The sequence below is a fragment of the Salvelinus fontinalis genome, chromosome 27 (assembly GCF_029448725.1).
Source record: "Salvelinus fontinalis isolate EN_2023a chromosome 27, ASM2944872v1, whole genome shotgun sequence".
NCBI lineage: Eukaryota > Metazoa > Chordata > Actinopteri > Salmoniformes > Salmonidae > Salvelinus > Salvelinus fontinalis.
Window position 1 is genome coordinate 11,443,037 of NC_074691.1, and position 24,314 is coordinate 11,467,350.

The following is a 24,314-nucleotide window of genomic DNA, read 5'->3' on the forward strand; positions in this document are numbered from 1 at the left end:
GCAGGAGGCCCCCCTCTCTCTCTCCTCCCTCCCTCTCCCATGGTCACTTCACCATGGCCTTGTAGCTCAGGGATGGGCCTGTGGTAACGCATGGTGTCAATTTCACCTCACTCATGCTGCCCTGATCCTGGACTGGAATCTGACCTGACATCTGGCAGTTTTGAGTAGTGCGTTGCTGCAGTGTTCTTCAGATCAGTGTCGACAAAACAGAGATGAAGTTAGCATGTTACTATTAGGTAGAAGGAGCCATGGTTGAAATTGTAACTGAGATTATAGAGGATGCTTGGTGATTTCCTCTTGTGTCATTGTGACAAGGCTTAGAGAGATGGGAAGTTTAGTCATAGTCACAGTGCTTTGTAATTTCCCTGACCCTTCCAACAGGGAGTCTAAAAATATATGAGATTCATTGTATCCTAGATTGAAAGTACGGCAGAAATAAGAGATTCAGTGAGGTTTTGGGATAGAAAGTCTGTCAATATACTTAAATGATTTGATGCAGTGTTTCCCTGTATTCATTTAGCAGCGGTGCACCAACACTGCTAATTTGGTGCCGCCACACCAAAAATAAATACATATCCGGAAGAACGCTTTCAGTGTAGACTTAAATGACTAATCCCAGACAGAAAGTCTGTAGAAAAGACAATTGACGATATACAGTACCAGATTGAATCCCTGAGCTGACAAGGTAAAAATCTGTCGTTCTGCCCCTGAACAAGGCAGTTAACTCACTGTTCCTAGGCCGTCATTGAAAATAATAATTTGTTCTTAACTGACTTGCCTAGTTAAATAAAGATAAAATAAATAAATAAATATGTCCTGTTGAAAAACAAATGATAGTCCCACTAAGTGCAAACCAGATGGGATGGTCACCACCAAAATAGCCCTTTCCACGATCATGGGATGCGACTAGTGTTTGTGTTCTGTTATTGCCTTCAGTGTTCAGCTGACCTCTCAGGGTCATGGCCCCTGACCTCAGTGCAGTCCAGTGCCTCTCCTCTCTAGTGCACACTGTGTGGCTCTGAGAAAACACCACAAAACTCTGCACGTCAGTCCAGCCATTCAGCCACATTCACAGCACCTCTAAGATTACTACATTACAAACAAAGCCACAGCCAACAGAGAGAGAAAAAGAAATGTGATTGAATTCATAATGCATCAAAAGACAGATGGGACAGAAGACATTTTTGGAAAAAATAAAATGCTTATTATGTTGGGTGACATATTTCCCATTACAGATTTTCCGGGTGAACCACACTGGAGCAGGCTACAGAGTAAATGTTAGCAGGCAGGGGCACATGAAATATGAATGTTGTCTGTGCTGAGCCGATATGTTATTTTGGTGAAGGGGTCTGACCGTTCACCCCCCCTGAAATAGACACATTACCTCTGAGGATTCTGGGGGTCTAGAATATGATTGAACGATGTCCTGGAAGTACATTATTCACAGGTGACATTCTCAGGCCTGGCTGTGACCGGACAGTAGGTAAATACTCAAGAATACTCATCAAAAGGGTAGTGTCCCCTATGACTTAGCCAACAGAAACCTGGGGTCATCTACCTGAGACATTACACTCAACATCCTTTTGAATCCTGCATCAGTAGGGTCTACTTTTCCTGAACTGATCTATTCTAATATAATGGCTTCTGTAATGACAGCATCATAGTCTTCTATTGGACTATTGGATGTAATACCTATGTTTTTGCTCTCAGAAGCAACAGAATAGAGATGTTGGTTTGTTATCAGCAAGGCTACCAATTTAGTCTGTAATTCCTCATTTCCTTTCAGATCATGCTGCCTAATGAAGAAGCAAATGGGTATTCCTTTCTAAATGTGTATGACAGACAAAGTCAGTTATTTCTCCTTTCTAGGGAGCTTGAATGACAGGAGATTCCTTGGATGTTTTCTCAGCTTCCAAGTACTTGACCATTGTATCGCACTAAATGGATTCTCTTGTCACATTTGAAACCCGTGGGCAGCTTGTTTGGAGAGCAACTTCACAAAGTATTGCCAGCAGTCACCCGCTAACTCTTAACCCGCTAACTCTTAACTCTATCCAAGGGACTTGGATTTTAGAGCTGTCTGTACTCGTTTGTCTCAAGTTACTAGTTCAAAAAAACATCTTCAAGCTAGGTTCATTGTGACTTTGCTAAAGCCTCAATCTATAGTGAGTCTAAATCATGTTATAGTCTGTATTTCAGTTCACATTTCTCCACATATCTTGCTTGAAAAGTTGATAATTACACAGGCTGCGATATCAGGTATTTTCCGTTATCTGTCAATAGGTGCGTTATACAGACATATTAGAATCATGTTGTGGTCATTGTCTTCTTCCTTGTGTATTGGCATAGTGAAACATGCACGTACTATATGTCCGACCCATATTTCCCATGCATCAGCCTAACCCCATAGCGAGCCGTGTCTCAGGGGAGATATTACACACGGTATTACACCATCAGGTTTGGCTTTGAATTGCTAATGTATGCATTCCATCCAGTTGTCCTCAATGCAACCAACAAGGGATCTCCGTCACGCCTCCTTTCAATTGGCTGAAGGAAGACTGTGGTACATTTGAGAGTTGAACCCACGACATATGGCACAGACAAAGTAATGAGGATCAACTCAATGTGCTGAAGTATCACAGAGATCCTTCAAGTAGCCTCTTCCCTTTCCTTGTATTTGTATTTGTTCCCACACTGGCCTGCCTGAGATTGCTCTGTGCAGAGGAGATTAAGTCCCACGTAAGCCTCCCAAGCTAATGGCTATTTGGCTTCCCTGTGCCTGTCGTCTGCGAGGCGTGAATCCCATTTCCCGTGCTTGAATCCCATTTCCATTTGTTTCCCGTTACACATATTGCTGTACCAGCAAATAAGGTGTTATTGAGATGTCTGTTGGAGGTGCTTAGCTGTGATTCATTGGAAACAAATAGCACCTCGACAAGTGGAATGGGCTTTTAACATATGTATAACATGCATTTCACTGTGGGGCCCCATTCTCACTCTGCCTTCATTTCAATAGGAGGAAGGGCTTCGGCAGGAATCTTTCCCTGCCAGCCAATTAATTATAAAAATGTCTTCCTATATTTCGAATGAGTGCTGACATTAGGTAAAGCATCGCACTGAATCATGACCATTCCTTTTTTGCCATCACATTCCTGTGATTTAGATCTTTGGAATATCGCCGGTCTTATTTCTTTTGGCAAAGCTATAAATATCCCAGTTACATGATTGCCAGGATGAAATAAGCATCTGAGAAACAAGATAACTTTACACGTTTTCTAAAGGGATGCCTTACAGTATATTAAGTCATAGCAATATTGCTCTCTCTGCTACCTACCAACAGTCCCACCTATTGTCGGACTTCAGACTATTTAGCCTGACTACCATTTAAACCGGTTAATTGTTTAATCACTTTAGAGTTTCGATATTCTAACCTTAATAACATCCATTACTGCTGTAATTAATAGATGAGTTGTTATTTAATATTACAGAGCTGTGAGCCGAAAATGAAACTGTCCTTGATCTAAAGGAAGTCTGAACACTGTCCTTCATGCATGTTTATCTCTCTAGTTTGGACTTAATTTAATCTAGACTTCACAAGAGGATGAAATACAGTAGCACCACCACCATGACAGCAGGCAGTCTGTCTTTTACTCACTGTTATACTCTAACTTATTCTGTGGGCTCTTTCTACTCTAAAACTCATTTAAGAAATGACATTGTCTTGTTTGACGTCCCTTAACTGGAAACGGTAGACTAATTCAGCTTTAGATGCCTTTACCTATCAACATCATACTGCAGACATTTATTATGCACAGAAAACACCACTGACTTGTCAACTTCACGCTAATGCTTGATTATTAAATAAAAATGATCCAATTAACTAGTAGATTCATCAACTAATGGTATACTATGACTAAATTAGAATGTATTTTTGATTGGCAGACCTGGCCATGAAGATGAAGATCAGAGCATATTTTTATAACTCGAATTGAGTTAGATTAAGATGGCTGAGATTGTTCAGTGGATTTGCCGTCCTATCTGAGGGCCGTAGTACAGAGGAGATTCCGGTGAAGTGAGATGATCCGTACTTTTTTCCACCGAGGCCTACTAAGGGGAAGGTAGAAAGGGATTATTCTCTGGGATACACTGTTTAAAAGCTTTCTGGCCATAATCAAAGGAAATAACAACATTCTCCAGGCTGGGGACTCTATAGTGTAATTGAAAATACAGATGTGAGTGCATGCTGTTCTTGGAAGAGAAACTTTACTGTAGCGGAAAGTAGAGAGAACACAGCGTCCAGACTGCTGAGACTGAGAGAAACGGGGGGGGGGACTTACATGGCTTTACCATTTTTCTTTTGTGCCCTGTAAATGTTGTGGTAAATATATGTGTTGTTTGATTGATGACTGGAACAGAATACTTGAAATGTAAAACTGGAAAAATGCATGTGGCCTTTGGACTGACCCGTGCAGACATAGGAAGGGTGTGGGAGGTGGGCCCAGGAGAACCAGTGAGGCCCCTCCCAGGCCAGAGCCGAGCCCAGACTTGAGTAGAGTAACAGGAGCAGAACTTTTGGAAGGCACACCGCCAAACATTCTCTTGTGAAACTGGAGAACATCTCCCCTCCACTGTGGTACTGCTGTTCTGTTCCTACTACTTGTTGTGCATCCTATGTCTGGGAACATAATTATCCCACACACAAGACACACTTTTTCTCCTTGTCGTGTCCTTTCAGACAGTCTGAGTCACCTTCTTCTTCCATTGCATTATTTATTTAGCCCAACAGAAGCCCCCTGACCAGGGGCGATAGAGTGAGGCACATTCTTACACATTCTGTTTACCGTTTAGACAGCTGGACATTCACTGGGCCAGAGCTGGAGGTGGGGCTGAGGCCAGAACTAGAGGTGGGGCTGGAAGCAGAGCTGGAGGTGGGGCTGAGGCCAGAACTAGAGGTGGGGCTGGAAGCAGAGCTGGAGGTGGGGCTGAGGCCAGAACTAGAGGTGGGGCTGGAAGCAGAGCTGGAGGTGGGGCTGAGGCCAGAACTAGAGGTGGGGCTGGAAGCAGAGCTGGAGGTGGGGCTGAGGCCAGAACTAGAGGTGGGGCTGGAAGCAGAGCTGGAGGTGGGGCTGAGGCCAGAACTAGAGGTGGGGCTGGAAGCAGAGCTGGAGGTGGGGCTGAGGCCAGAACTGGAGGTGGGGCTGGAAGCAGAGCTGGAGGTGGGGCTGAGGCCAGAACTAGAGGTGGGGCTGGAAGCAGAGCTCGAGGTGGGGCTGAGGCCAGAACTGGAGGTGGGGCTGGAAGCAGAGCTGGAGGTGGGGCTGAGGCCAGAACTGGAGGTGGGGCTGGAAGCAGAGCTGGAGGTGGGGCTGAGGCCAGAACTGGAGGTGGGGCTGAGGCCAGAACTAGAGGTGGGGCTGAGGCCAGAACTAGAGGTGGGGCTGAGGCCAGAACTGGAGGTGGGGCTGAGGCCAGAACTGGAGGGGGGGCTGGAAGCAGAGCTGGAGGTAGGGCTGGAAGCAGAGCTGGAAGCAGAGCTGGAGGTGGGGCTGAGGCCAGAACTAGAGGTGGGGCTGGAAGCAGAGCTGGAGGTGGGGCTGAGGCCAGAACTAGAGGTGGGGCTGGAAGCAGAGCTGGAGGTGGGGCTGAGGCCAGAACTAGAGGTGGGGCTGGAAGCAGAGCTGGAGGTGGGGCTGAGGCCAGAACTAGAGGTGGGGCTGGAAGCAGAGCTGGAGGTGGGGCTGAGGCCAGAACTGGAGGTGGGGCTGGAAGCAGAACTAGAGGTGGGGCTGGAAGCAGAGCTGGAAGTGGGGCTGAGGCCAGAACTGGAGGGGGGGCTGGGGCCAGAAATAGAAGTGGGGCTGGGACCAGAGCTGGAGGTGGGGCTGGTACCAGAGATAGAAGTTGGGCTGGGAACAGAGCTGGAGGTAGGGCTGGGACCAGAGCTGGTGGGGCTGGGGACTAGAGGTCGACCGATTAATCGGCATTGCTGATTAATTAGGGCCGATTTCAAGTTTTCATAACAATCAGTAATCGTCATTTTTGGAAGCCAATTATGGCCGATTACATTGCAATCCAAGAGGAGAATGCGTGGCAGGCTGACCACCTGTTACACGAGTGCAGCAAGACGCCAAGGTTAGTTGCTAGCTAGCATTAAACTTATCTTATAAAAAACAATCCATCTTAACATAATCACTAGTTAACTACACATGGTTGATGATATTACTAGTTTAACTAGCTTGTCCTGCGTTGCGTATAATCAATGCGGTGCCTGTTCATTTATCATCAAATCACAGTCTACTTCAACTTCTCCAAACGGGTGATGATTTAACAAAAGTGCATTCGTGAAAAAAGAACAATCGTTGCACCAATGTACCTAACCATAAACATCAATGCCTTTCTTAAAATCAATACACAAGTATTGTATCTTTTTTTAAACCTGCAAATTTAGTTAAAAGAAATTCATGTTAGCAGGCAATATTAATTAGGGAAATTGTGTCACTTCTCTTGCGTTCAGTGCAAGCAGCGTCAGGGTATATGCAGAAGTCTGGGCCGCCTGGCTCGTTGCGAACTGTGTGAAGACCATGTCTTCCTAACAAAGACCGTAATTAATTTGCCAGAATTTTACATAATTATGACTTAACATTCAAGGTTGCGTAATGTAACAGAAATATTTAGACTTAGGTTTGTCATCCGTTTGATAAAATACGGAACGGTTCCATATTTCACTGAAAGAATAATCGTTTTGTTTTCGAAATGATAGTGTCCAGATTTGACCATATGAATGACTTAAGGCTCGTATTTCTGTGTGTTTATTATAATTAAGTCAATGATTTGATATTTGATAGAGCAGCCTGACTGAGCGGTGGTAGGCAGGAGCAGGTTCGTAAGCATTCATTCAAACAGCACTTTCCTGCGTTTGCCAGCAGCTCTTTGCAATGCTTGAAGCACAGCGCTGTTTATGACTTCAAGCCTATCAACTCCCAAGATTAGGCTGGCAATACTATAGTGCCAATAAGAACATCTAATAGTCAAAGGTATATGAAATAAAAATGGTATAGAGAGAAATAGTCCTAGAATACCTATAATAACTACAACCTAAAACTTCTTAACTGGGAATATTGAAGACTCATGTTAAAAGGAACCACCAGCTGTCATATGTTCTCATGTTCTGAGCAAGGAACTTAAACATTAGGTTTTTTTACATGACACATATTGCACTTTTACTTTCTTCTCCAACACTGTGTTTTTGCATTATTTAAACCAAATTGAACATGTTTCATTATTTATTTGAGACTAAATTGATTTTATTTATGTATTATATTAAGTTAAAATAAAAGTGTTCATTCGGTATTGTTGTAATTGTCATTATTACAAATATATATATATAAAAATCGACCGATTAATCAGTATCGTCTTTTTTTGGTCCTCCAATAATCGGTATCGGTATCGGCGTTGAAAAGTCATAATCGGCCAACCTCTACTGGGGCCAGAGATAGAAGTGGGGCTGGGACCAGAGCTGGAGGTGGGGCTGGGGCCAGAGATAGAGGTGGGGCTGGGACCAGAGCTGGAGGTGGGGCTGGGGCCAGAGATAGAGGTGGGGCTGGGACCAGAGCTGGAGGTGGGGCTGGGGCCAGAGATAGAGGTGGTGCGGTGACCAGAGATAGAAGTGGGGCTGGGACCAGAGCTGGAGGTGGGGCTGGGGCCAGAGATACAGGTGGGGCTGGGACCAGAGCTGGAGGTGCGGCTGGGGCCAGAGATAGAGGTGGGGCTGGGGCCAGAGATAGAGGTGGGGCTGGGACCAGAGATAGAAGTGGGGCTGGGACCAGAGCTGGAGGTGGGGCTGGGACCAGAGATAGAGGTGGGGCTGGGACCAGAGCTGGAGGTGGGGCTGGGGCCAGAGATAGAGGTGGGGCTGGGACAAGAGCTGGAGGTGGGGCTGGGGCTCCTCCTCACCTAAAGGCACTTTGACAGGTGTTTCTTCCAGGGGCCCAAACCATCCACCTCAGAGCACCAGGATGGGCCCCTACAGGGCCATGCACACCGCTTTAGAAGCAATAAAGTAAAGTATCTAGAAGTCAGACCTTTAACTGCAGTGTTCAACGCTTTAAACAAAATGGTCTTTAGAGCGAACAGATGTTCTATTCTAATTATATTTTCTTACATTTTCTCGTTTGACGGAAGGACTCGCCATAAAGGCAGTCTGGTCGCTTTTATGAACTATAGCATTTTATGGGCAGAAATCTGCTAAAAAGCTGTCAAACGGAATATGTGAATTACGAGTTGCAGCATCTTTAAATGCAGCAAAACCTGCAATTTATAGCAGTTTACGACATATTGTTAATCTCCATCAGGAAAACACAGTAAACTGCAGTGGGAAACAAGCTCTCCAGAACAGAGCAGGAGAGACTGCAGGTTGTGTGGCCTAGGAATTAACTGCACAATTTATACTGTATATCTTTATATATCTTTCTCAGTTGGAATGTAGGGCTACTGTAGTGTAGATACCTGTTTGCTTTGCCATACATCATTCATGTTGTCATCATTCATGTTGAAATTGAGGGGAGTTTCATGACTAGCCCATGTCTATCTTGTTCTTAATAGGATGTCAAATAAAACTACAAATACAAATGTTGCCCTATGTGTCAATGATAATGTATTACAGTATATTATATTAGCATTTGAACGTAACTACAATCCCTCTCATTTTAATTGAAAAAGAACCAAACAACTAACACCCATTGGAATTAATGAAGTTTTAGTCATATCTATATGCTCGTAACATTGTAAATCAGCAGAGGGAGAGATATCCACTACTTCCTTGTATAAACATGTAAGGAGCATTGGCTTGTTTGCTTTGGCCTTGGCTGGGCTGGTCATGAGGAAGTGCTTCAGCCCTGTAAGAGGTCGAGTCCTAATGAAACTGGGATGGTTACCATGTTAAATCACCCTGGGGATCCTACTGCCGGACACAGGCTGCTTCACGGGAGATTTACCGATGACTGGGCCGCACCGCGTTAAATCACAGTGACCACTTACTGTGGAGGGGACGGGAGAGGAGAGGAGCAGCTAGGGTAAGGTGAGGGAGGGAGGAGGGTGATCTGCCTGGCTAATATTGCCCGTTAATAGAAGAAGAGAAGGCATTCAGATGATTTTACGATTGTGGTGTTACTGACGGACGAGGACTGTGGGTAGTGTTGTCTCAGAGCTGTTGGGAAAGACACACTTGTTGTCATAGGACATTCCAGTGGGACCCAGTCTTGAGGGGCGGTGGGGAGTAGGTGGGGACTGGGAACATCACTTTCAGACATGATGTCTGAGAGAAGATCTATTGTCATAGAAAAGTGTACGTGTGAATTTGATGAAGTAACGGAGTCTCAAGAGAGTTCTCTCTCTCAGTCAGAGACGTGGCTCCTGATGGCAGTTGCAATAGAATCACAGTTGGTGGAACGTCACATCGGCACCATTACGAGCTCATATCAAATAATTTTGTCGCACTGGTTCATCTTTAAATCTGTTTCTATCCAGTTCAAGAGGATTTGATTGGTGGAAATGCCTGTCACTATGTCTAGAATAAGACTATAGTAGAGTGACTATAGTCTTGTAAACTTTCCTCAGGAGCTTGACTAATATGTTTTGTTTTAGTACCATAGGAGGGAGAGAACATTTGAGGGCTGAGAGTATGATCTAGCGCTTTCTTAAGATTCCTATTAAAGGGATACTTTAAGGGATACTACTTCTCCAGAGTCAGATGAACTTGTGGATACCATTTTTATGTCTCCGTGTCCAGTATGAAGAAAGTTAGAGGTCGTTTCGTGAGCAAAGGCTTACTAGCGTTACTGCAATGACTTGAAGTCTATGAGTATCTACTAGCATGCTAGTTAGAACTTGTGCTAATGCTGGTTAGCAACTTCCTTCAAACTGCACGCAGAGACACAAAATGGTATCCACGAGTTTATCTGACTCTGGGGAAATTCATTGCCAAAATCCAGAAGTATCCCTTTAAGATCTTTGAAATGGCATGAATTTCAAATATATATATTTAGCAGTGTGGTATGCACTTGGGTCTGACACATCCTTTTTACTATAATTTTCGATATGGTTTGATCAAATGAAATTCTTAAATTCTTAGCCCTGGGTTTCTCTGACTGAACAATTTTTTTAGTAATGGCAGCTAAGCAGTGCCAATTCAACTGAAATTACTCTGTGCTTCTGTCAATGTCAAGTGAAATGACTTTTCAGATTGACTGCACCTCTTTATTTGACATGAAATGAAATAGAATGCAACCTCATTTTGGCGGTATGTAATTTAAGAGAATTGTGTTTTAGATAGTGAAAGAGCTGATTAAACAACCAAAGTGGAGCTTCCCAATTATTCCCTCTCCGATAATGTACATTGGAATCCTACTAAACTGAGATGTTTGTTGAATGCACTGTGTGTTTATGTGTGTGTATCATAGGCGGCTGGTGGTACCTTATACGGGAAGGACTGTGGTCAGTGTAATGATATCAGCCATTATTATGAGCTGTCCACCTCTCACCAGCCTCCTGTGGTGTGTATGTGTGTTCACGTTCAATCAAACTCGACCTGAGTGATCGCTGATTATGTACAAGTGCTATGGGTGTGTGTGTGTGTGTTGTCCATTTGCCTGCCATCAGGGTCTTTTGCGGTCTCATGAATAGTCTTGACCTGCATGAGGAACCCAGTCAGTGAACCTCGCCATGTCTAGACAGCTTGGTCTTCCAAGATTAAGGTCTAAACTGGGTGCTTTCCTGTTTACAAGCCTGAGGTTAGCTTGTGAACACTTTCAGGAAAACATTTGGTCTGGGTCTGTATTTATCATGAACCTAAACACTCACAAACTTCCAATCAACATTTGTTATATTTGAAATGGGTTCTAATGATAAATTGATGGTCTTACGTGAACTTGTAAATGTTTCTAGACTGAAGAATAGCAGCCTGAATAAGGACAGGAAAATGTAACGTTTTATACAATAGTTAGTTATAACTATAGGAGGACTTTGTGAGAGAAAAAAACGACACAACACCTGTAAAGGAATGTAGCTTAGGTTAAACTCACACACAAGGACATTCTGCTATGCTCATGGTTACAATGACTCCATTTAGAGAGAGACAAATGAATGTAAAACGGGCAAATAACTGTTCAATAAAGAAACTGAATTGCTTAACTGTTCTGTAATAACCTGAGATTGTGAGCTCTGAGAGCTCTATCCTTTTGCTTTTGTGTTCTAGGAAGAAGACTGGGTTTAGTTATGGCTTGTTTCTGTTATGGTGCGACCTTGACTATGATGAATCTTACATCTGGTGACAGTGTATTGTTCAAGGCAGTAAATCAAACATTGATTGAAGGCACCATGAGTGGATTTCTTCTTGAAGTGCAGCAGGCATTTGAAAGGCTCTCAGATGCTGCTCACAGTTCAGGCGTCTCACCTTCATTGATCCCGTGTTGGATTCATGTTGTCTTTTTATTTTTATTTACAATTGCTTTTATTCATTTTTAGAATCAAACATGGAATTCAGATAATATAATGTATCGTGAACTGAAAAAAAATGCCCGCGTTTACAGCTGCTCTATGCTGAAATGACGATAATTGAAATAGGGCCTAATTGGGATGATCATGATGGTGGTCATCATGATTATGATGAAGAATACGATGACAATGACGTATAGGACTACTACTACAGAGAAAATGTACATCAATGATGTGGATGTATTCCAATTTGATGCGAAAGGTCAGTTTCTTATTGATTCATCCGTTGGGATATTTTGACTGGCAATTTGTAGAAGGAGTGAGATTTCTGTTTTTGTAGCTTGCAGAATATTTGCCTGCTGCTCAAAGACATCAGACTGGTCTTTATTCGGCCTTGATCCCATCGATGCTACATATCCATGCATGTTTTCATTTCTGTTTTTCACCCGTTAGTAGTCTAGGAAGTCGGGATCTGTGTTTTCAGTGTAATCCTAGAGCACATCAGGACATGGATGTGGCCTTTACAGTATAACATCCTGCTTCCTGTCTGTCTGTCTGCCTCATATTTTCTTTCCCTCCCTGGACGTCTCTGTCTGAATCCAGGTCCAAAGGAAAGAAACCAAAGAACATTCATCCTGCCTTTTAACATGCTAATGAATGACTGATTGCTGAAACAAAAAAAAACATGTATATTTTTTTTGTCCAATTGCAAATTACAAGTGTCATTATCCTCTATTGAGGAAGTCATTCATTTCTTAGCGGATGTCCACAGATGTAGTTACTAGGGAAACGGCATGTTGTTTCATCAAAGCCTGCTAGTCAGTGGTGGGGGCTCTAACCCCCTCTCCTCCCTCTCAAGATTGCATTACAGAGGTCTTAACTGTTCCATAATTGTCTGGTGGGACTTTCAATCCCTCATCACCCGGTGTGGGATGTGATCACACTAACAGCCCTTGAGAAAGAAGAAAGGGTATAAACAATAGCTAATGGATTTTTTTTTCTCGCAATGGAAAGTTGCTATCAGCAAGAAAAGCAGCGGCCACTTTGCATTGCATTAATCCATATGTCATAGTGAGCTTTGCTAGCCATCACCATTTATGCCTAAATGTATATTTCATCTTATCATCTTATCATCTTATTCATCTGATTTTTTTGTTGGATTTCTATTTGAGAATATGTATCCGTCTTTGGGCCTGTCGTGGTGATGCTGTCCTTGTGTCAGGCCTGTATCGATCCCCTGCAGTACGTGTGCAGTGTGAGACTGATGTGTGTTGGAGAGTGCACACAAACACACGTCTGAAGCTAAGGCTGATGACTGGGCTGGACTGGACAGGTGACCCATCTAGAGGAGTGATTGAGTGCTACACCACTGGGCTTTGGCATTGAGCAGATATAATGTAGTGTTTAAAGGTGTAGCGTTTAAAGGTGCACCCTGCCACGATGATGAAGTTGAAAAATAAATACTGCCGTATCAATCAATGGGCGACTGCGTGACCCCTTTAAGATGTACTCATTTTTTACCAGACACATTAAGCATCAGGATTAAACTGTCTAATGTGGACACGGATCTCAAGGACAACCAAACAGTCTGCTGGCATATGTCAGAGCAGGGCCTTCATCACTGTTCAATACGTTTCAACTACTATCAGGAATTAAGGTAAGACCCAGATACAGACACGTCAAATTGACAATGGTTTAACATTCCAACCGGGGCAATCAATAGACAGGTCAATGTAGACAGGGGCCAGTAAACCAGAGGTGGGGCAACGGTACCGGACGGCAGGCAGGCTCAGGGTCAGTTTAGGCAGAGGTTAACAATCCAGAGGTGGGGCAAAGATACTGGTCGGCAGGCAGGCTCAGGGGCAGGGTAGGCAGAGGTCAACAATCCAGAGGTGGGGCAAAGGTAGAGGTCGGCAGGCAGGCTCAGGGGCAGAGGCAGACAGAGTGGTCAGGCAGGCAGGATCAGTGTCAGGACAGGCAAGGGTCAAAACCAGGAGTGCTAGAAAAAGAGAGACTGGAAAAAACGCTGGTTGACCTGACAAACAAAACAAATTGGCGACAGACAAACAGAGAACACAGGTATAAATACACAGGGATGATGGGGAAGATGGGTGACACTTGGAGGGGGGTGGAGACAATCACAAGGACAGGTGCAACCGATCAGGGTGTGAAAACTGGGAGAGCAGGGAGTCCGGAAGTAGCCTATTGTCCTAAGCCTATATGTTGTTGTACACTGTAAAAATATCTACTTGTTTCAACTAAATATTATTAAGTAACTGGTTCCACGGGCTTTTTAAAAATGTACTCAACTTTTCAGTCAAAGTGTTAGCTGAACGTAGCATTTTTAGTTAGCCCAAACTTAGCTCCAACATGAGAAAACGTAGGCAAGAATTCAGTCAACTTAAAATGATGTGTTTGCTCAAATTGTCTCATGTGTTCATTTAACTAGAAATTATTATTTGGGCATCTTACCTTAAAAAAGGCTGTGGAACTAGTTACACACACTGCTTTTAACATACAATGTTTTCAACTTACACATTTGACATACGATTACATTGTGCATGTTAATTTATAGAGTAAAAATTATTCGACCTCTCATCTGTGATTTGTACTCACAACCTCTTGGTTCACAGCATTCCAATCTTCCTGCTACGCCCCCATGTCTGTGTCAATAACTGATTTCACCTGTATTGCTACACTTTGCACTTCAAAGTAAATCTCAGCGCTGTTAAAGGTATACTCAAGATAAATATTTTATTGGTCGTAGTGATTAAGGAGTAACATTAAAAGTAACATGCCTCACCAACATTAGACAACTAAACAGAAAAACGTAGAATTGCTTAAATAAGTAAATCAAACCAATGATGAGAGAATAGTCTGATTAACTGATAATTGACACAGACATGGTGGTGTAGCAGGAAGCTCGGCATGCCATGAACCAAGAGGTTGAGAGTTCAAATCCCTGGTGAGGATAAGATAAATGAACATGCACAATGTAATCATGTATGCCAAATATATAAGTTGAAAACATTAGAGGTTAAAAGCACTCTGTGTGTGTAACCAGTTGAACAGCCTTCTGTAGTTAAGATGCCCAAATAATAATTTATATACTGAACAAAGATATAAACCCAACATTTAAAGTGTTGGTCCCATGTTTCATGAGCTGAAATAAATGTTCCATATGCACAAAAAGCTAATTTCCCAAATTTTTGAGGCACAAATTTGTTTACATCCCTGTTATTGAGCATTTGTCCTTTGTTAAGATAATCCACCCACCTGAAAGGTGTGGCAAATCAAGAATCTGATTAAACAGCATGATCATTACACAGGTGCACGTTGTAGACAATAAAAGGCCACACTAAAATGTGCAGTTTTGACAAACAACACAATGCCTCTGAAGTTTTGTGGGAGTGTGCAATTGGCATGCTGACTGCAGGAATGTCCACCAGAGCTGTTGCCAGATAATCAAATGTTAATTTCTCTACCATAAGCCGCCTCCAATGTCATTTTAAAGAATTTGGCAGTACGTCCAACCAGCCTCACAACTGCAGACCACGTGTAACCACGCCAGCCCAGGACCTCCACATCCAACTTCTTCACCTGCGGGATCGTCTGAGAGCAGCCATCCGGACACCTGATGATACTGAGAAGTATTTATGCCTGTAATAAAGCCCTGGTGTGTGGAATAACTCCTTTTGATTGGCAGGTCCTGGCTTCCCAGTGGGTGGGCCTATGCCCTTCCAGGTCCACCCATGCCTGCGCCCCTGCCAAGTCAGGTGAAATCCAAAGATTAGGGCATCATTTATTTATTTCAATTGACTGATTTCCTTATATGAACTGCAACTCAGTAACATCATTGAAATTGTTGCAATTTGCTTTTATATTTTTGTTAAGTTTAGTTAAAAGAACATATGAGACAAATCGAGCAAAAACACATCGTTTTAAATTCAGTGAATTTTTGTCAACTTTTTCTCAAATCGGACCTGTTTGGGCCAATTATTTTTGTTGTTGTTATTCAGGTAACTCTTGGACCAAAAAGTTGAGTAAACAAAATAAAATGTTGTGGAACCAGCTACTTAATAATAATCTGTTGAAACAACTACGTTTTTGGTTGCTTTTCTTTTTACAGTAATACTGTGTATGTTGACTGTGTACTGGATGACATGACGCTTTACAATGCATTATGCAACAAGCAAGTAATGTTGCATATCAACGGAGCATTCTAACTGTGAAGCAGATGTTTCATAACAACCGCGAAATCTTTCAAGTAGATCTACAGTACTGTATATCTTCTTATTCCTGACATTGAGTTGGTCAGACTTTGTAGACCAGGCATTCATTTTGAATGAAGGGAAAAGAACCACACTTGGAAAACTGTTAGATGTTAGGCGAGAAAGATCCATCTCTTTCTAAGAATCTGGCAGACAACTCTAGCGGGAGAGTCAGCATGAAACAATAATTTGTTTTATCAACTTGAATGAAGAATCAGCAGAAGCATGATATGAATGGGAGCTGCATCCAAAGTAGTATTGATCGGAGGCTGGAGAGAGCACGGAGAGATAGACTGAGCCCAGCCTTGTCATCCATACTTCATATATCAAACACAGGCCCACGATCAGAAATCCACCCTCTCCTTATTCAATAAAATACTAATGTACAATAGCAGTAGCAGGTCCCCTAGCAGCATACATACTGTAGCCTGTTTGGCTTACCACAATCAATAGAGCAACCGTATGTGGGACACAACTGTCTGTATGTGAACATCAATGCCTCAAATACACCTTGTGTCAGTTAAAAGGCCAGTGTAATTTAGTACCAGTATGAGGTACTTAGCCATAACCATTGACATTTAGATTATACAGTAATAATGTAAAGTATGATCATAGCTGATGATAGTTCTTTCTCATTCCGTGACTATTCCTCCCTCTGTGCCTCTGATGAGAATGTGAAATCTTGACCTCGGTACAAGCGAAGAGAAATTGCTGTCCTTTGAGAAAAACGCTAATAGAATGTAGTGGGATCTTTCTGTATTAACCTTCCTCATTCAGAGCTCTGTTGTATCTTCCTTTGTAAGTATCAGCCTCATGATACAGTGATTTCATGTCTCTTCAAACCTAGTCAAATGCCTTGCTCCAGTACTGATATTCACTCCTATGCTTTCAGGCAACTGCTCCGCTCTAATTACCAGCGAATAGTCCCTGCTGTGTTAAATGTGGTGCTGCAAATGGAGCCAGACACTGTTTTATTAATCAGCCTGTGTTAGTGGCTGGGTGAGTGAGGGGAAAACACATATAGGTGGTATAAAGATTCGGACGGACTTTAACCAAGTAGTGTTTCAAGTTCCAGAGCGTAGGGAACAGTGTATTTTAGAGGTTGTTACGCTACCATACTACCTCATCATTTTTTTTTTTTTTTTATTTTTTTTTTTATTTCACCTTTATTTAACCAGGTAGGCTAGTTGAGAACAAGTTCTCATTTGCAACTGCGACCTGGCCAAGATAAAGCATAGCAGTGTGAACAGACAACACAGAGTTACACATGGAGTAAACAATAAACAAGTCAATAACATGGTAGAAAAAAGAGAATCTATATACAATGTGTGCAAAAGGCATGAGGTAGGCAATAAATCGAATAATTACAATTTAGCAGATTAACACTGGAGTGATAAATCATCAGATGAATATGTGCAAGAAGAGATACTGGTGTGCAAAAGAGCAGAAAAGTAAATAAATAAAAGCAGTATGGGGGGTGAGGTAGGTAAATTGGGTGGGTAGTTTACAGATGGACTATGTACAGCTGCAGTGATCGGTTAGCTGCTCGGATAGCAGATTTTTAAAGTTGTTGAGGGAGATAAAAGTCTCCAACTTCAGAGATTTTTGCAATTCGTTCCAGTCGCAGGCAGCAGAGAACTGGAAGGAAAGGCGTCCAAATGAGGTTTTAGCTTTAGGGATGATCAGTGAGATACACCTGCTGGAGCGCGTGCTGCGGGTGGGTGTAGCCATCGTGACCAGTGAACTGAGATAAGGCGGCACTTTACCTAGCATAGCCTTGTAGATGACCTGGAGCCAGTGGGTCTGACGACGAACATGTAGCGAGGGCCAGCCGACTAGGGCATACAGGTTGCAGTGGTGGGTCGTATAAGGTGCTTTAGTAACAAAACGAATGGCACTGTGATAAACTGCGTCCAGTTTGCTGAGTAGAGTGTTGGAAGCTATTTTGTAGATGACATCGCCGAAGTCGAGGATCGGTAGGATAGTCAGTTTTACTAGGGTAAGTTTGGCGGCGTGAGTGAAGGAGGCTTTGTTGCGGAATAGAAAGCCGATTCTTGATTTGATTTTGGATTGGAGATGTTTGATATGAGTCTGGAAGGAGAGTTTGCAGTCTAGCCAGACACCTAGGTACTTATAGATGTCCACATATTCTAGGTCGGAACCGTCCAGGGTGGTGATGCTAGTCGGGCGTGCGGGTGCAGGCAGCGAACGGTTGAAAAGCATGCATTTGGTTTTACTAGCGTTTAAGAGCAGTTGGAGGCCACGGAAGGAGTGTTGTATGGCATTGAAGCTCGTTTGGAGGTTAGATAGCACAGTGTCCAAGGAAGGGCCGGAAGTATATAGAATGGTGTCGTCTGCGTAGAGGTGGATTAGGGAATCGCCCGCAGCAAGAGCAACATCATTGATGTATACAGAGAAAAGAGTCGGCCCGAGAATTGAACCCTGTGGTACCCCCATAGAGACTGCCAGAGGACCGGACAACATGCCCTCCGATTTGACACACTGAACTCTGTCTGCAAAGTAGTTGGTGAACCAGGCAAGGCAGTCATTAGAAAAACCGAGGCTACCGAGTCTGCCGATAAGAATATGGTGATTGACAGAGTCGAAAGCCTTGGCCAGGTCGATGAAGACGGCTGCACAGTAATGTCTTTTATCGATGGCGGTTATGATGTCGTTTAGTACCTTGAGCGTGGCTGAGGTGCACCCGTGACCGGCTCGGAAACCGGATTGCACAGCGGAGAAGGTACGGTGGGATTCGAGATGGTCAGTGATCTGTTTGTTGACTTGGCTTTCGAAGACCTTAGATAGGCAGGGCAGGATGGATATAGGTCTGTAACAGTTTGGGTCCAGGGTGTCTCCCCCTTTGAAGAGGGGGATGACCGCGGCAGCTTTCCAATCCTTGGGGATCTCAGATGATACGAAGGAGAGGTTGAACAGGCTGGTGATAGGGGGTGCGACAATGGCGGCGGACAGTTTCAGGAATAGGGGGTCCAGATTGTCAAGCCCAGCTGATTTGTATGGGTCCAGGTTTTCCAGCTCTTTCAGAACATCTGCTATCTGGATTTGGGTAAAGGAGAAGCTGGGGAGGCTTGGGCGAGTAGCAGCGGGGGGGGGCGGGGCTGTTGGCCAAGGTTGGAGTCGCCAGGAGGAAGGCATGGCCAGCCATTGAGAAATGCTTGTTGAAGTCTTCGATTATCACGGATTTATCGGTGGTGACCGTGTTACCTAGCCTCAGTGCAGTGGGCAGCTGGGAGGAGGTGCTCTTGTTCTCCATGGACTTTACAGTATCCCAGAACTTTTTGGAGTTAGAGCTACAGGATGCGAATTTCTGCTTGAAAAAGCTGGCCTTTGCTTTCCTGACTGACTGCGTGTATTGGTTCCTGACTTCCCTGAACAGTTGCATATCGCGGGGGCTCTTCGATGCTATTGCAGTTCGCCACAGGATGTTTTTGTGCTGGTCGAGGGCAGTCAGGTCTGGAGTGAACCAAGGGCTATATCTGTTTTTGGTTCTGCATTTTTTGAACGGAGCATGCTTGTCTAATATGGTGAGGAAGTAACATTTAAAGAATGACCAGGCATCCTCAACTGACGGGATGAGGTCAATATCCTTCCAGGGTACCCGGGCCAGGTCGATTAGAAAGGCCTGCTCGCTGAAGTGTTTTAGGGAGCGTTTGACAGTGATGAGGGGTGGTCGTTTGACCGCGGACCCGTGGCGGATACAGGCAATGAGGCAGTGATCGCTGAGATCTTGATTGAAGACAGCAGAGGTGTATTTGGAGGGCAGGTTGGTCAGGATAATGTCTATTAGGGTGCCCATGTTTACGGATTTAGGGTTGTACCTGGTGGGTTCCTTGATGATTTGTGTGAGATTGAGGGCATCAAGCTTGGATTGTAGGACTGCCGGGGTGTTAAGCATATCCCAGTTTAGGTCACCTAACAGAACAAACTCTGAAGCTAGATGGGGAGCGATCAATTCACAGATGGTGTCCAGGGCACAGCTGGGAGCTGAGGGGGGTCGGTAGCAGGCGGCAACAGTGAGAGACTTATTTCTGGAGAGATTAATTTTTAAAATTAGAAGTTCGAACTGTTTGGGCATAGACCTGGAAAGTATGACAGAACTTTGCAGGCTATCTCTGCAGTAGATTGCAACTCCTCCCCCTTTGGCAGTTCTATCTTGACGGAAAGTGTTATAGTTGGGTATGGAAATCTCAGAATTTTTGGTGGCCTTCCTAAGCCAGGATTCGGACACGGCAAGGACATCAGGATTGGCAGAGTGTGCTAAAGCGGTGAGTAAGGCAAACTTAGGGAGGAGGCTTCTGATGTTGACATGCATGAGGCCAAGGCTTTTTCGATCGCAGAAGTCAACAAATGAGGGTGACTGGGGACATGCAGGGCCTGGGTTTACCTCCACATCACCCGAGGAACAGAGGAGTAGTAGGATGAGGGTGCGGCTAAAGGCTATCAAAACTGGTCGCCTAGAGCGTTGGGGACAAAGAATAAAAGGAGCAGATTTATGGGCGTGGTAGAATAGATTCTGGGCATAATGTGCAGACAGGGGTATGGAGGGGCGCGGGTACAGCGGAGGCAAGCCCAGGCACTGGGTGATGATAAGAGAGGTTGTATCTCTGGACATGCTGGTCTCAATGGGTGAGGTCACCGCATGTGTGGGGGGTGGGACAAAGGGGGTATCAGAGGTACGGAGAGTGGAACTACAGGGTCCATTGCAAACCAAAACAATGATAATGAAAACTAGCCTGAACAACAGTATGCAAGGCATATTGATATTTGAGAGAGACATACAATAAGGCATAAAGTGATTGCAGGTCTTGATTGGGAGAGCTAGCTAAAACAACAGGTAAGATAACAGCAGCAATAACAGGGTGTTAGTCTAACACAGCAACAACAGGTAAAAATGGCGACGACTAGGCAGAGAGGGTCGGATTAACTACACACAGATCCTGAGTTAAAGTACAGAGCCGACAGGTAAAGCACAAATAAACAGAATGGAGTACCGTGAATTAATGGACAGTCAAGCATGCATCAGCTATGTAGCCAAGTGATCATAGTGTCCAGGGGGCAGCCGTAGATGGAGCAGAGGAGGCCTCCACTAAGCTAGCACGCGGCGTATAAAGTTAGTAGCCCGGGGGGTGGTCTGCTCAGACGGAGGGGGTCTGGCGCAGTGGCGCTAGCGCTAGCTCTTCAGCTAGCCGGCAGATGGGCCTAGCTCGAGGCTAGCTCAAGGCTAACTGGTGCTTGCTTCGGGACAGTGGTGTTAGCCAGTAGTAGCCACTCGGTTGCAGCTAGCTAGCTGTGATGATACGGTGTAATTGTCCAGAGCTTGCGTCAGGAATCCGGTGATGTGGTAGAGAGAAAGCCGTCCTATATGCTCTGGGTTGATATCGCGCTTGCAGCTAGCCGGCAGATGGGCCTAGCTCGAGGCTAGCTCAAGGCTAACTGGTGCTTGCTTCGGGACAGAGGTGTTAGCCAGTAGTAGCCACTCGGTTGCAGCTAGCTAGCTGTGATGATACGGTGTAATTGTCCAGAGCTTGCGTCAGGAATCCGGTGATGTGGTAGAGAAAAAGCAGTCCTATATGCTCTCGGTTGATATCGCGCTTGCAGACTGGTATGTATTGGCCCGGTATTGAAGCTGGCTGTGTCCGAGTTGAGGGTGAAGACCGCAGCAGTGGCTAACTGACTACTAGCTAGTAGCTAGTTATCTGGCTAGCTTCAGCTTGGGGTTACGGTTCTAAAGTATAAAAAAAAAAATAGCAGGTCCGTACCACATTGGGTGAGGCGGAATGTAGGAATGTATATTCAGTTCCTAGATGGAAAGTGAAATTAAAATATATACGAAATATTTGACTTTTAACAGTTAGGCCAGTGTTCTTAGACCTTCATCAGCTGGTGAATGTCAGTGCTATCGCGCCACAGAGTTCCTCATAGGCATCCGTAAAACAAAATGTTCTGCAGTTTTCAGATGTTCTTCACAGTTCATTTGGCCTGGACATCTGGAGGAACAGCTGGGAGCCATTTCAGAGCAATGGGCCCAGTCTTTGATACACTCAGTCAGTGTTTCCTTCCCATCCAGAGCCATAACAGAACAAGGGGGCAACATGGGCTCAGCACGTGATGAGATCCCCCCCCCCCCCCCCCCCCCCCTCTCTCTCTCTCTCTGTGTCTCTGTCTCTCTCTCTCTCTCTCTCTCTCTCTCTCTCTCTCTCTCTCCTCTCTCTTCTCTCTCTCCTCTCCTCTCTTCTCTCTCTCTCTGTCTCTCTCTCTCTCTCTCTCTGTCCTCTCTCTCCTCTCTGTCTCTCGTCTCTCTCTCTCTCTCTGTCTCTCTCTCTCTCTCTCTGTGTGTCTCTTCTCTCTCTCTCTCTCTCTCTCTCTCTCTCTCTTCTCTCTCTCTCTCTCTCTCTCTCCCTCTCTCTCTCTCTCTGTCTCTCTCTCTGTCTCTCTCTCTCTGTCTCTCTCTCTCTCTGTCTCTCTCTCTCTGTCTCTCTCTCTCTCTGTCTCTCTCTCTCTGTGTGTGTCTCTCTCTCTCTCTCCCTCTCTCTCTCTCTCTCTCTCCCTCTCTCTCTCTGTCTCTCTCTCCCTCTCTCTCTCTCTCCTCTCTCTCTCCTGTCTCTCTCTCTCTCTGTCTCTCTCTCTCTCTCTCTCCCCTCTCTCTCTCTCTCTCTCTCTCTCTCTGTCTCTCTCTCTCTCTCTCTCTCTCTCTGTCTCTCTCTCTCTGTCTCTCTCTCTCTCTCTCTCTCTCTGTCTCTCTCTCTCTCCCTCTCTCTCTCTCTCTCTCTCTCTCTCTCTCTCTCTCTCTCTCTCTCTCTCTCTCTCTCTCTCTCTCTCTCTCTCTCTCTCTCTCTCCTTCTCTCAGAACTGAGGACACATACAGCTCCTTTTTATCTGATCCCCCATGGACAGTTGTTATTTACGTTCCCATTGAAGCTCTTCTGAACCAACAGCTCTGTACAGTATTTCATTTTAAACCGGAAACTGTTGTCTGTTTATGTCTGTTTTCTGATGGAGGGGCAGAGAGAGATCAAACACCAGCCCTGATTGTGAAGTGACATCTCAGCTATTCCTACCATTGCCAGATATGTACCATTGGTGTCCTATTTCTGCCATTGCTTGAAATCAACAGTTCTGTATGTATGAAGGATGCTGTCCCTCCCTCCTCTACAGGATCGTGAGCTAGGGGAGACTGTGGGTATAAACCTGATGGACCGTGGCTCTACTCTATGATCTCATACCGGTTGAGTCTCACTCTCCTCTGAGTCAGACCTGTCACAACAAAAAAAGAATTGGTCAGACAACCTTGTATTGTTTATATATCAGCGAGATGTACAGTATGTTAATTGTATAGTATTAAGTACCTTATGTTTCCCGATCCTCTTCCCTCAGGTCTGTTCCCAGCGGTGCTGAACCTGGCCTCTATGGCAGATATCAGCAGCAACGCTACCTGTGGAGAGACAGGACCAGAGATGTACTGCAAACTGGTGGAGCACGTCCCCGGACTGCAAGTCAGGAACACCCAGTGCCGTATCTGTAACAACAACAGCGAGAGGCAATTTGGTAACTATCAATATTATACCGTACCTACTGCATATTACAGTACACCTCTACTTTGTATTGTATCAGCATGATTCACATTGTAGGACTAGGAGTGTGGAGTACTGTATACCACATTCAGCAAGGATTTAGAGAAACCATCTGCACATTGCTCTCATCAAAGTGCATCACTGCTCCTCATCATTTATCCATTCCAAAATCAATGGGCTCAGCCTATGAAGTATACATGGCCTGAGATTGCTGAGGAGGGACTTTTGAAGAGCTCTGACTTGTGGTCTGGTAACACAGCCTGCGTTTGTGAGCATATCTCACTATCTAACAGAGGACACATCTTCCTGTGTTAATCACAACAATGGGCTGTGTACACAGATAGAAGCCATGCTTCATCTTCTGACAGGCACTTTTGCTGGTAATTAAAACTCACAGCCTATCTGACTGAGAGATTCACCTAAGACAAACTGGTGTGGGTGTAAACTGTGCAAAGATACATACAATTATAAACGGGGTGGTTCGAGCCCTGAATGCTGATTGGATGAAAGTATGACAAACATACCAATGCTAAGGGCTGTATTCAGGCACTCCGCATTGCGTCGTACGTAAGAACAGTCCTTAGCCGTGGTATATTGGCCATTTACCACACCCCCTTGGGCCTTATTGCTTAAAGATACACTCAGAGGCCAGTTTATTAGGTACATCACCCCGTTTACGAATCTTTTGTATTCCTACAGACAGTGAGTCACGTGGCTTGCTATATAAAGTAGGCAGACAGGCATCGAGGCATTCCGTTACTCTTCAATTGAACGTTAGAATGGGCAAAACGGGTGACCTAAGCGACTTTGAGCGTGGTATGATTGTCTGTGCCAGGCGCACCGGTTCCAGTATCTCAGAAACAGACGGCCTCCTGGGCTTAACACGCACAACAGTGTCTAGGGTTTACTGAGAATGGTGTTACAAACAAAAAACATCCAGTCAGCGGCAGTGCTGTGGGCG

The 24,314-nt window shown here is 44.6% G+C and overlaps 1 protein-coding gene across 12 annotated transcripts in view; it reads left to right on the forward strand.

Moving 5' to 3' along the window:
• Nucleotides 1–24,314, forward strand: part of lama2 (laminin, alpha 2) — a 166,862-nt gene that overhangs the window by 2,543 nt on the left and 140,005 nt on the right. For all 12 annotated transcript variants that reach the window (XM_055884711.1, XM_055884714.1, XM_055884712.1 and 9 more), the window contains exon 2: nucleotides 23,157–23,327. In XM_055884711.1, the coding sequence (XP_055740686.1) occupies nucleotides 23,157–23,327 (171 nt within the window). The remainder of the gene's footprint in view (nucleotides 1–23,156; nucleotides 23,328–24,314) is intronic.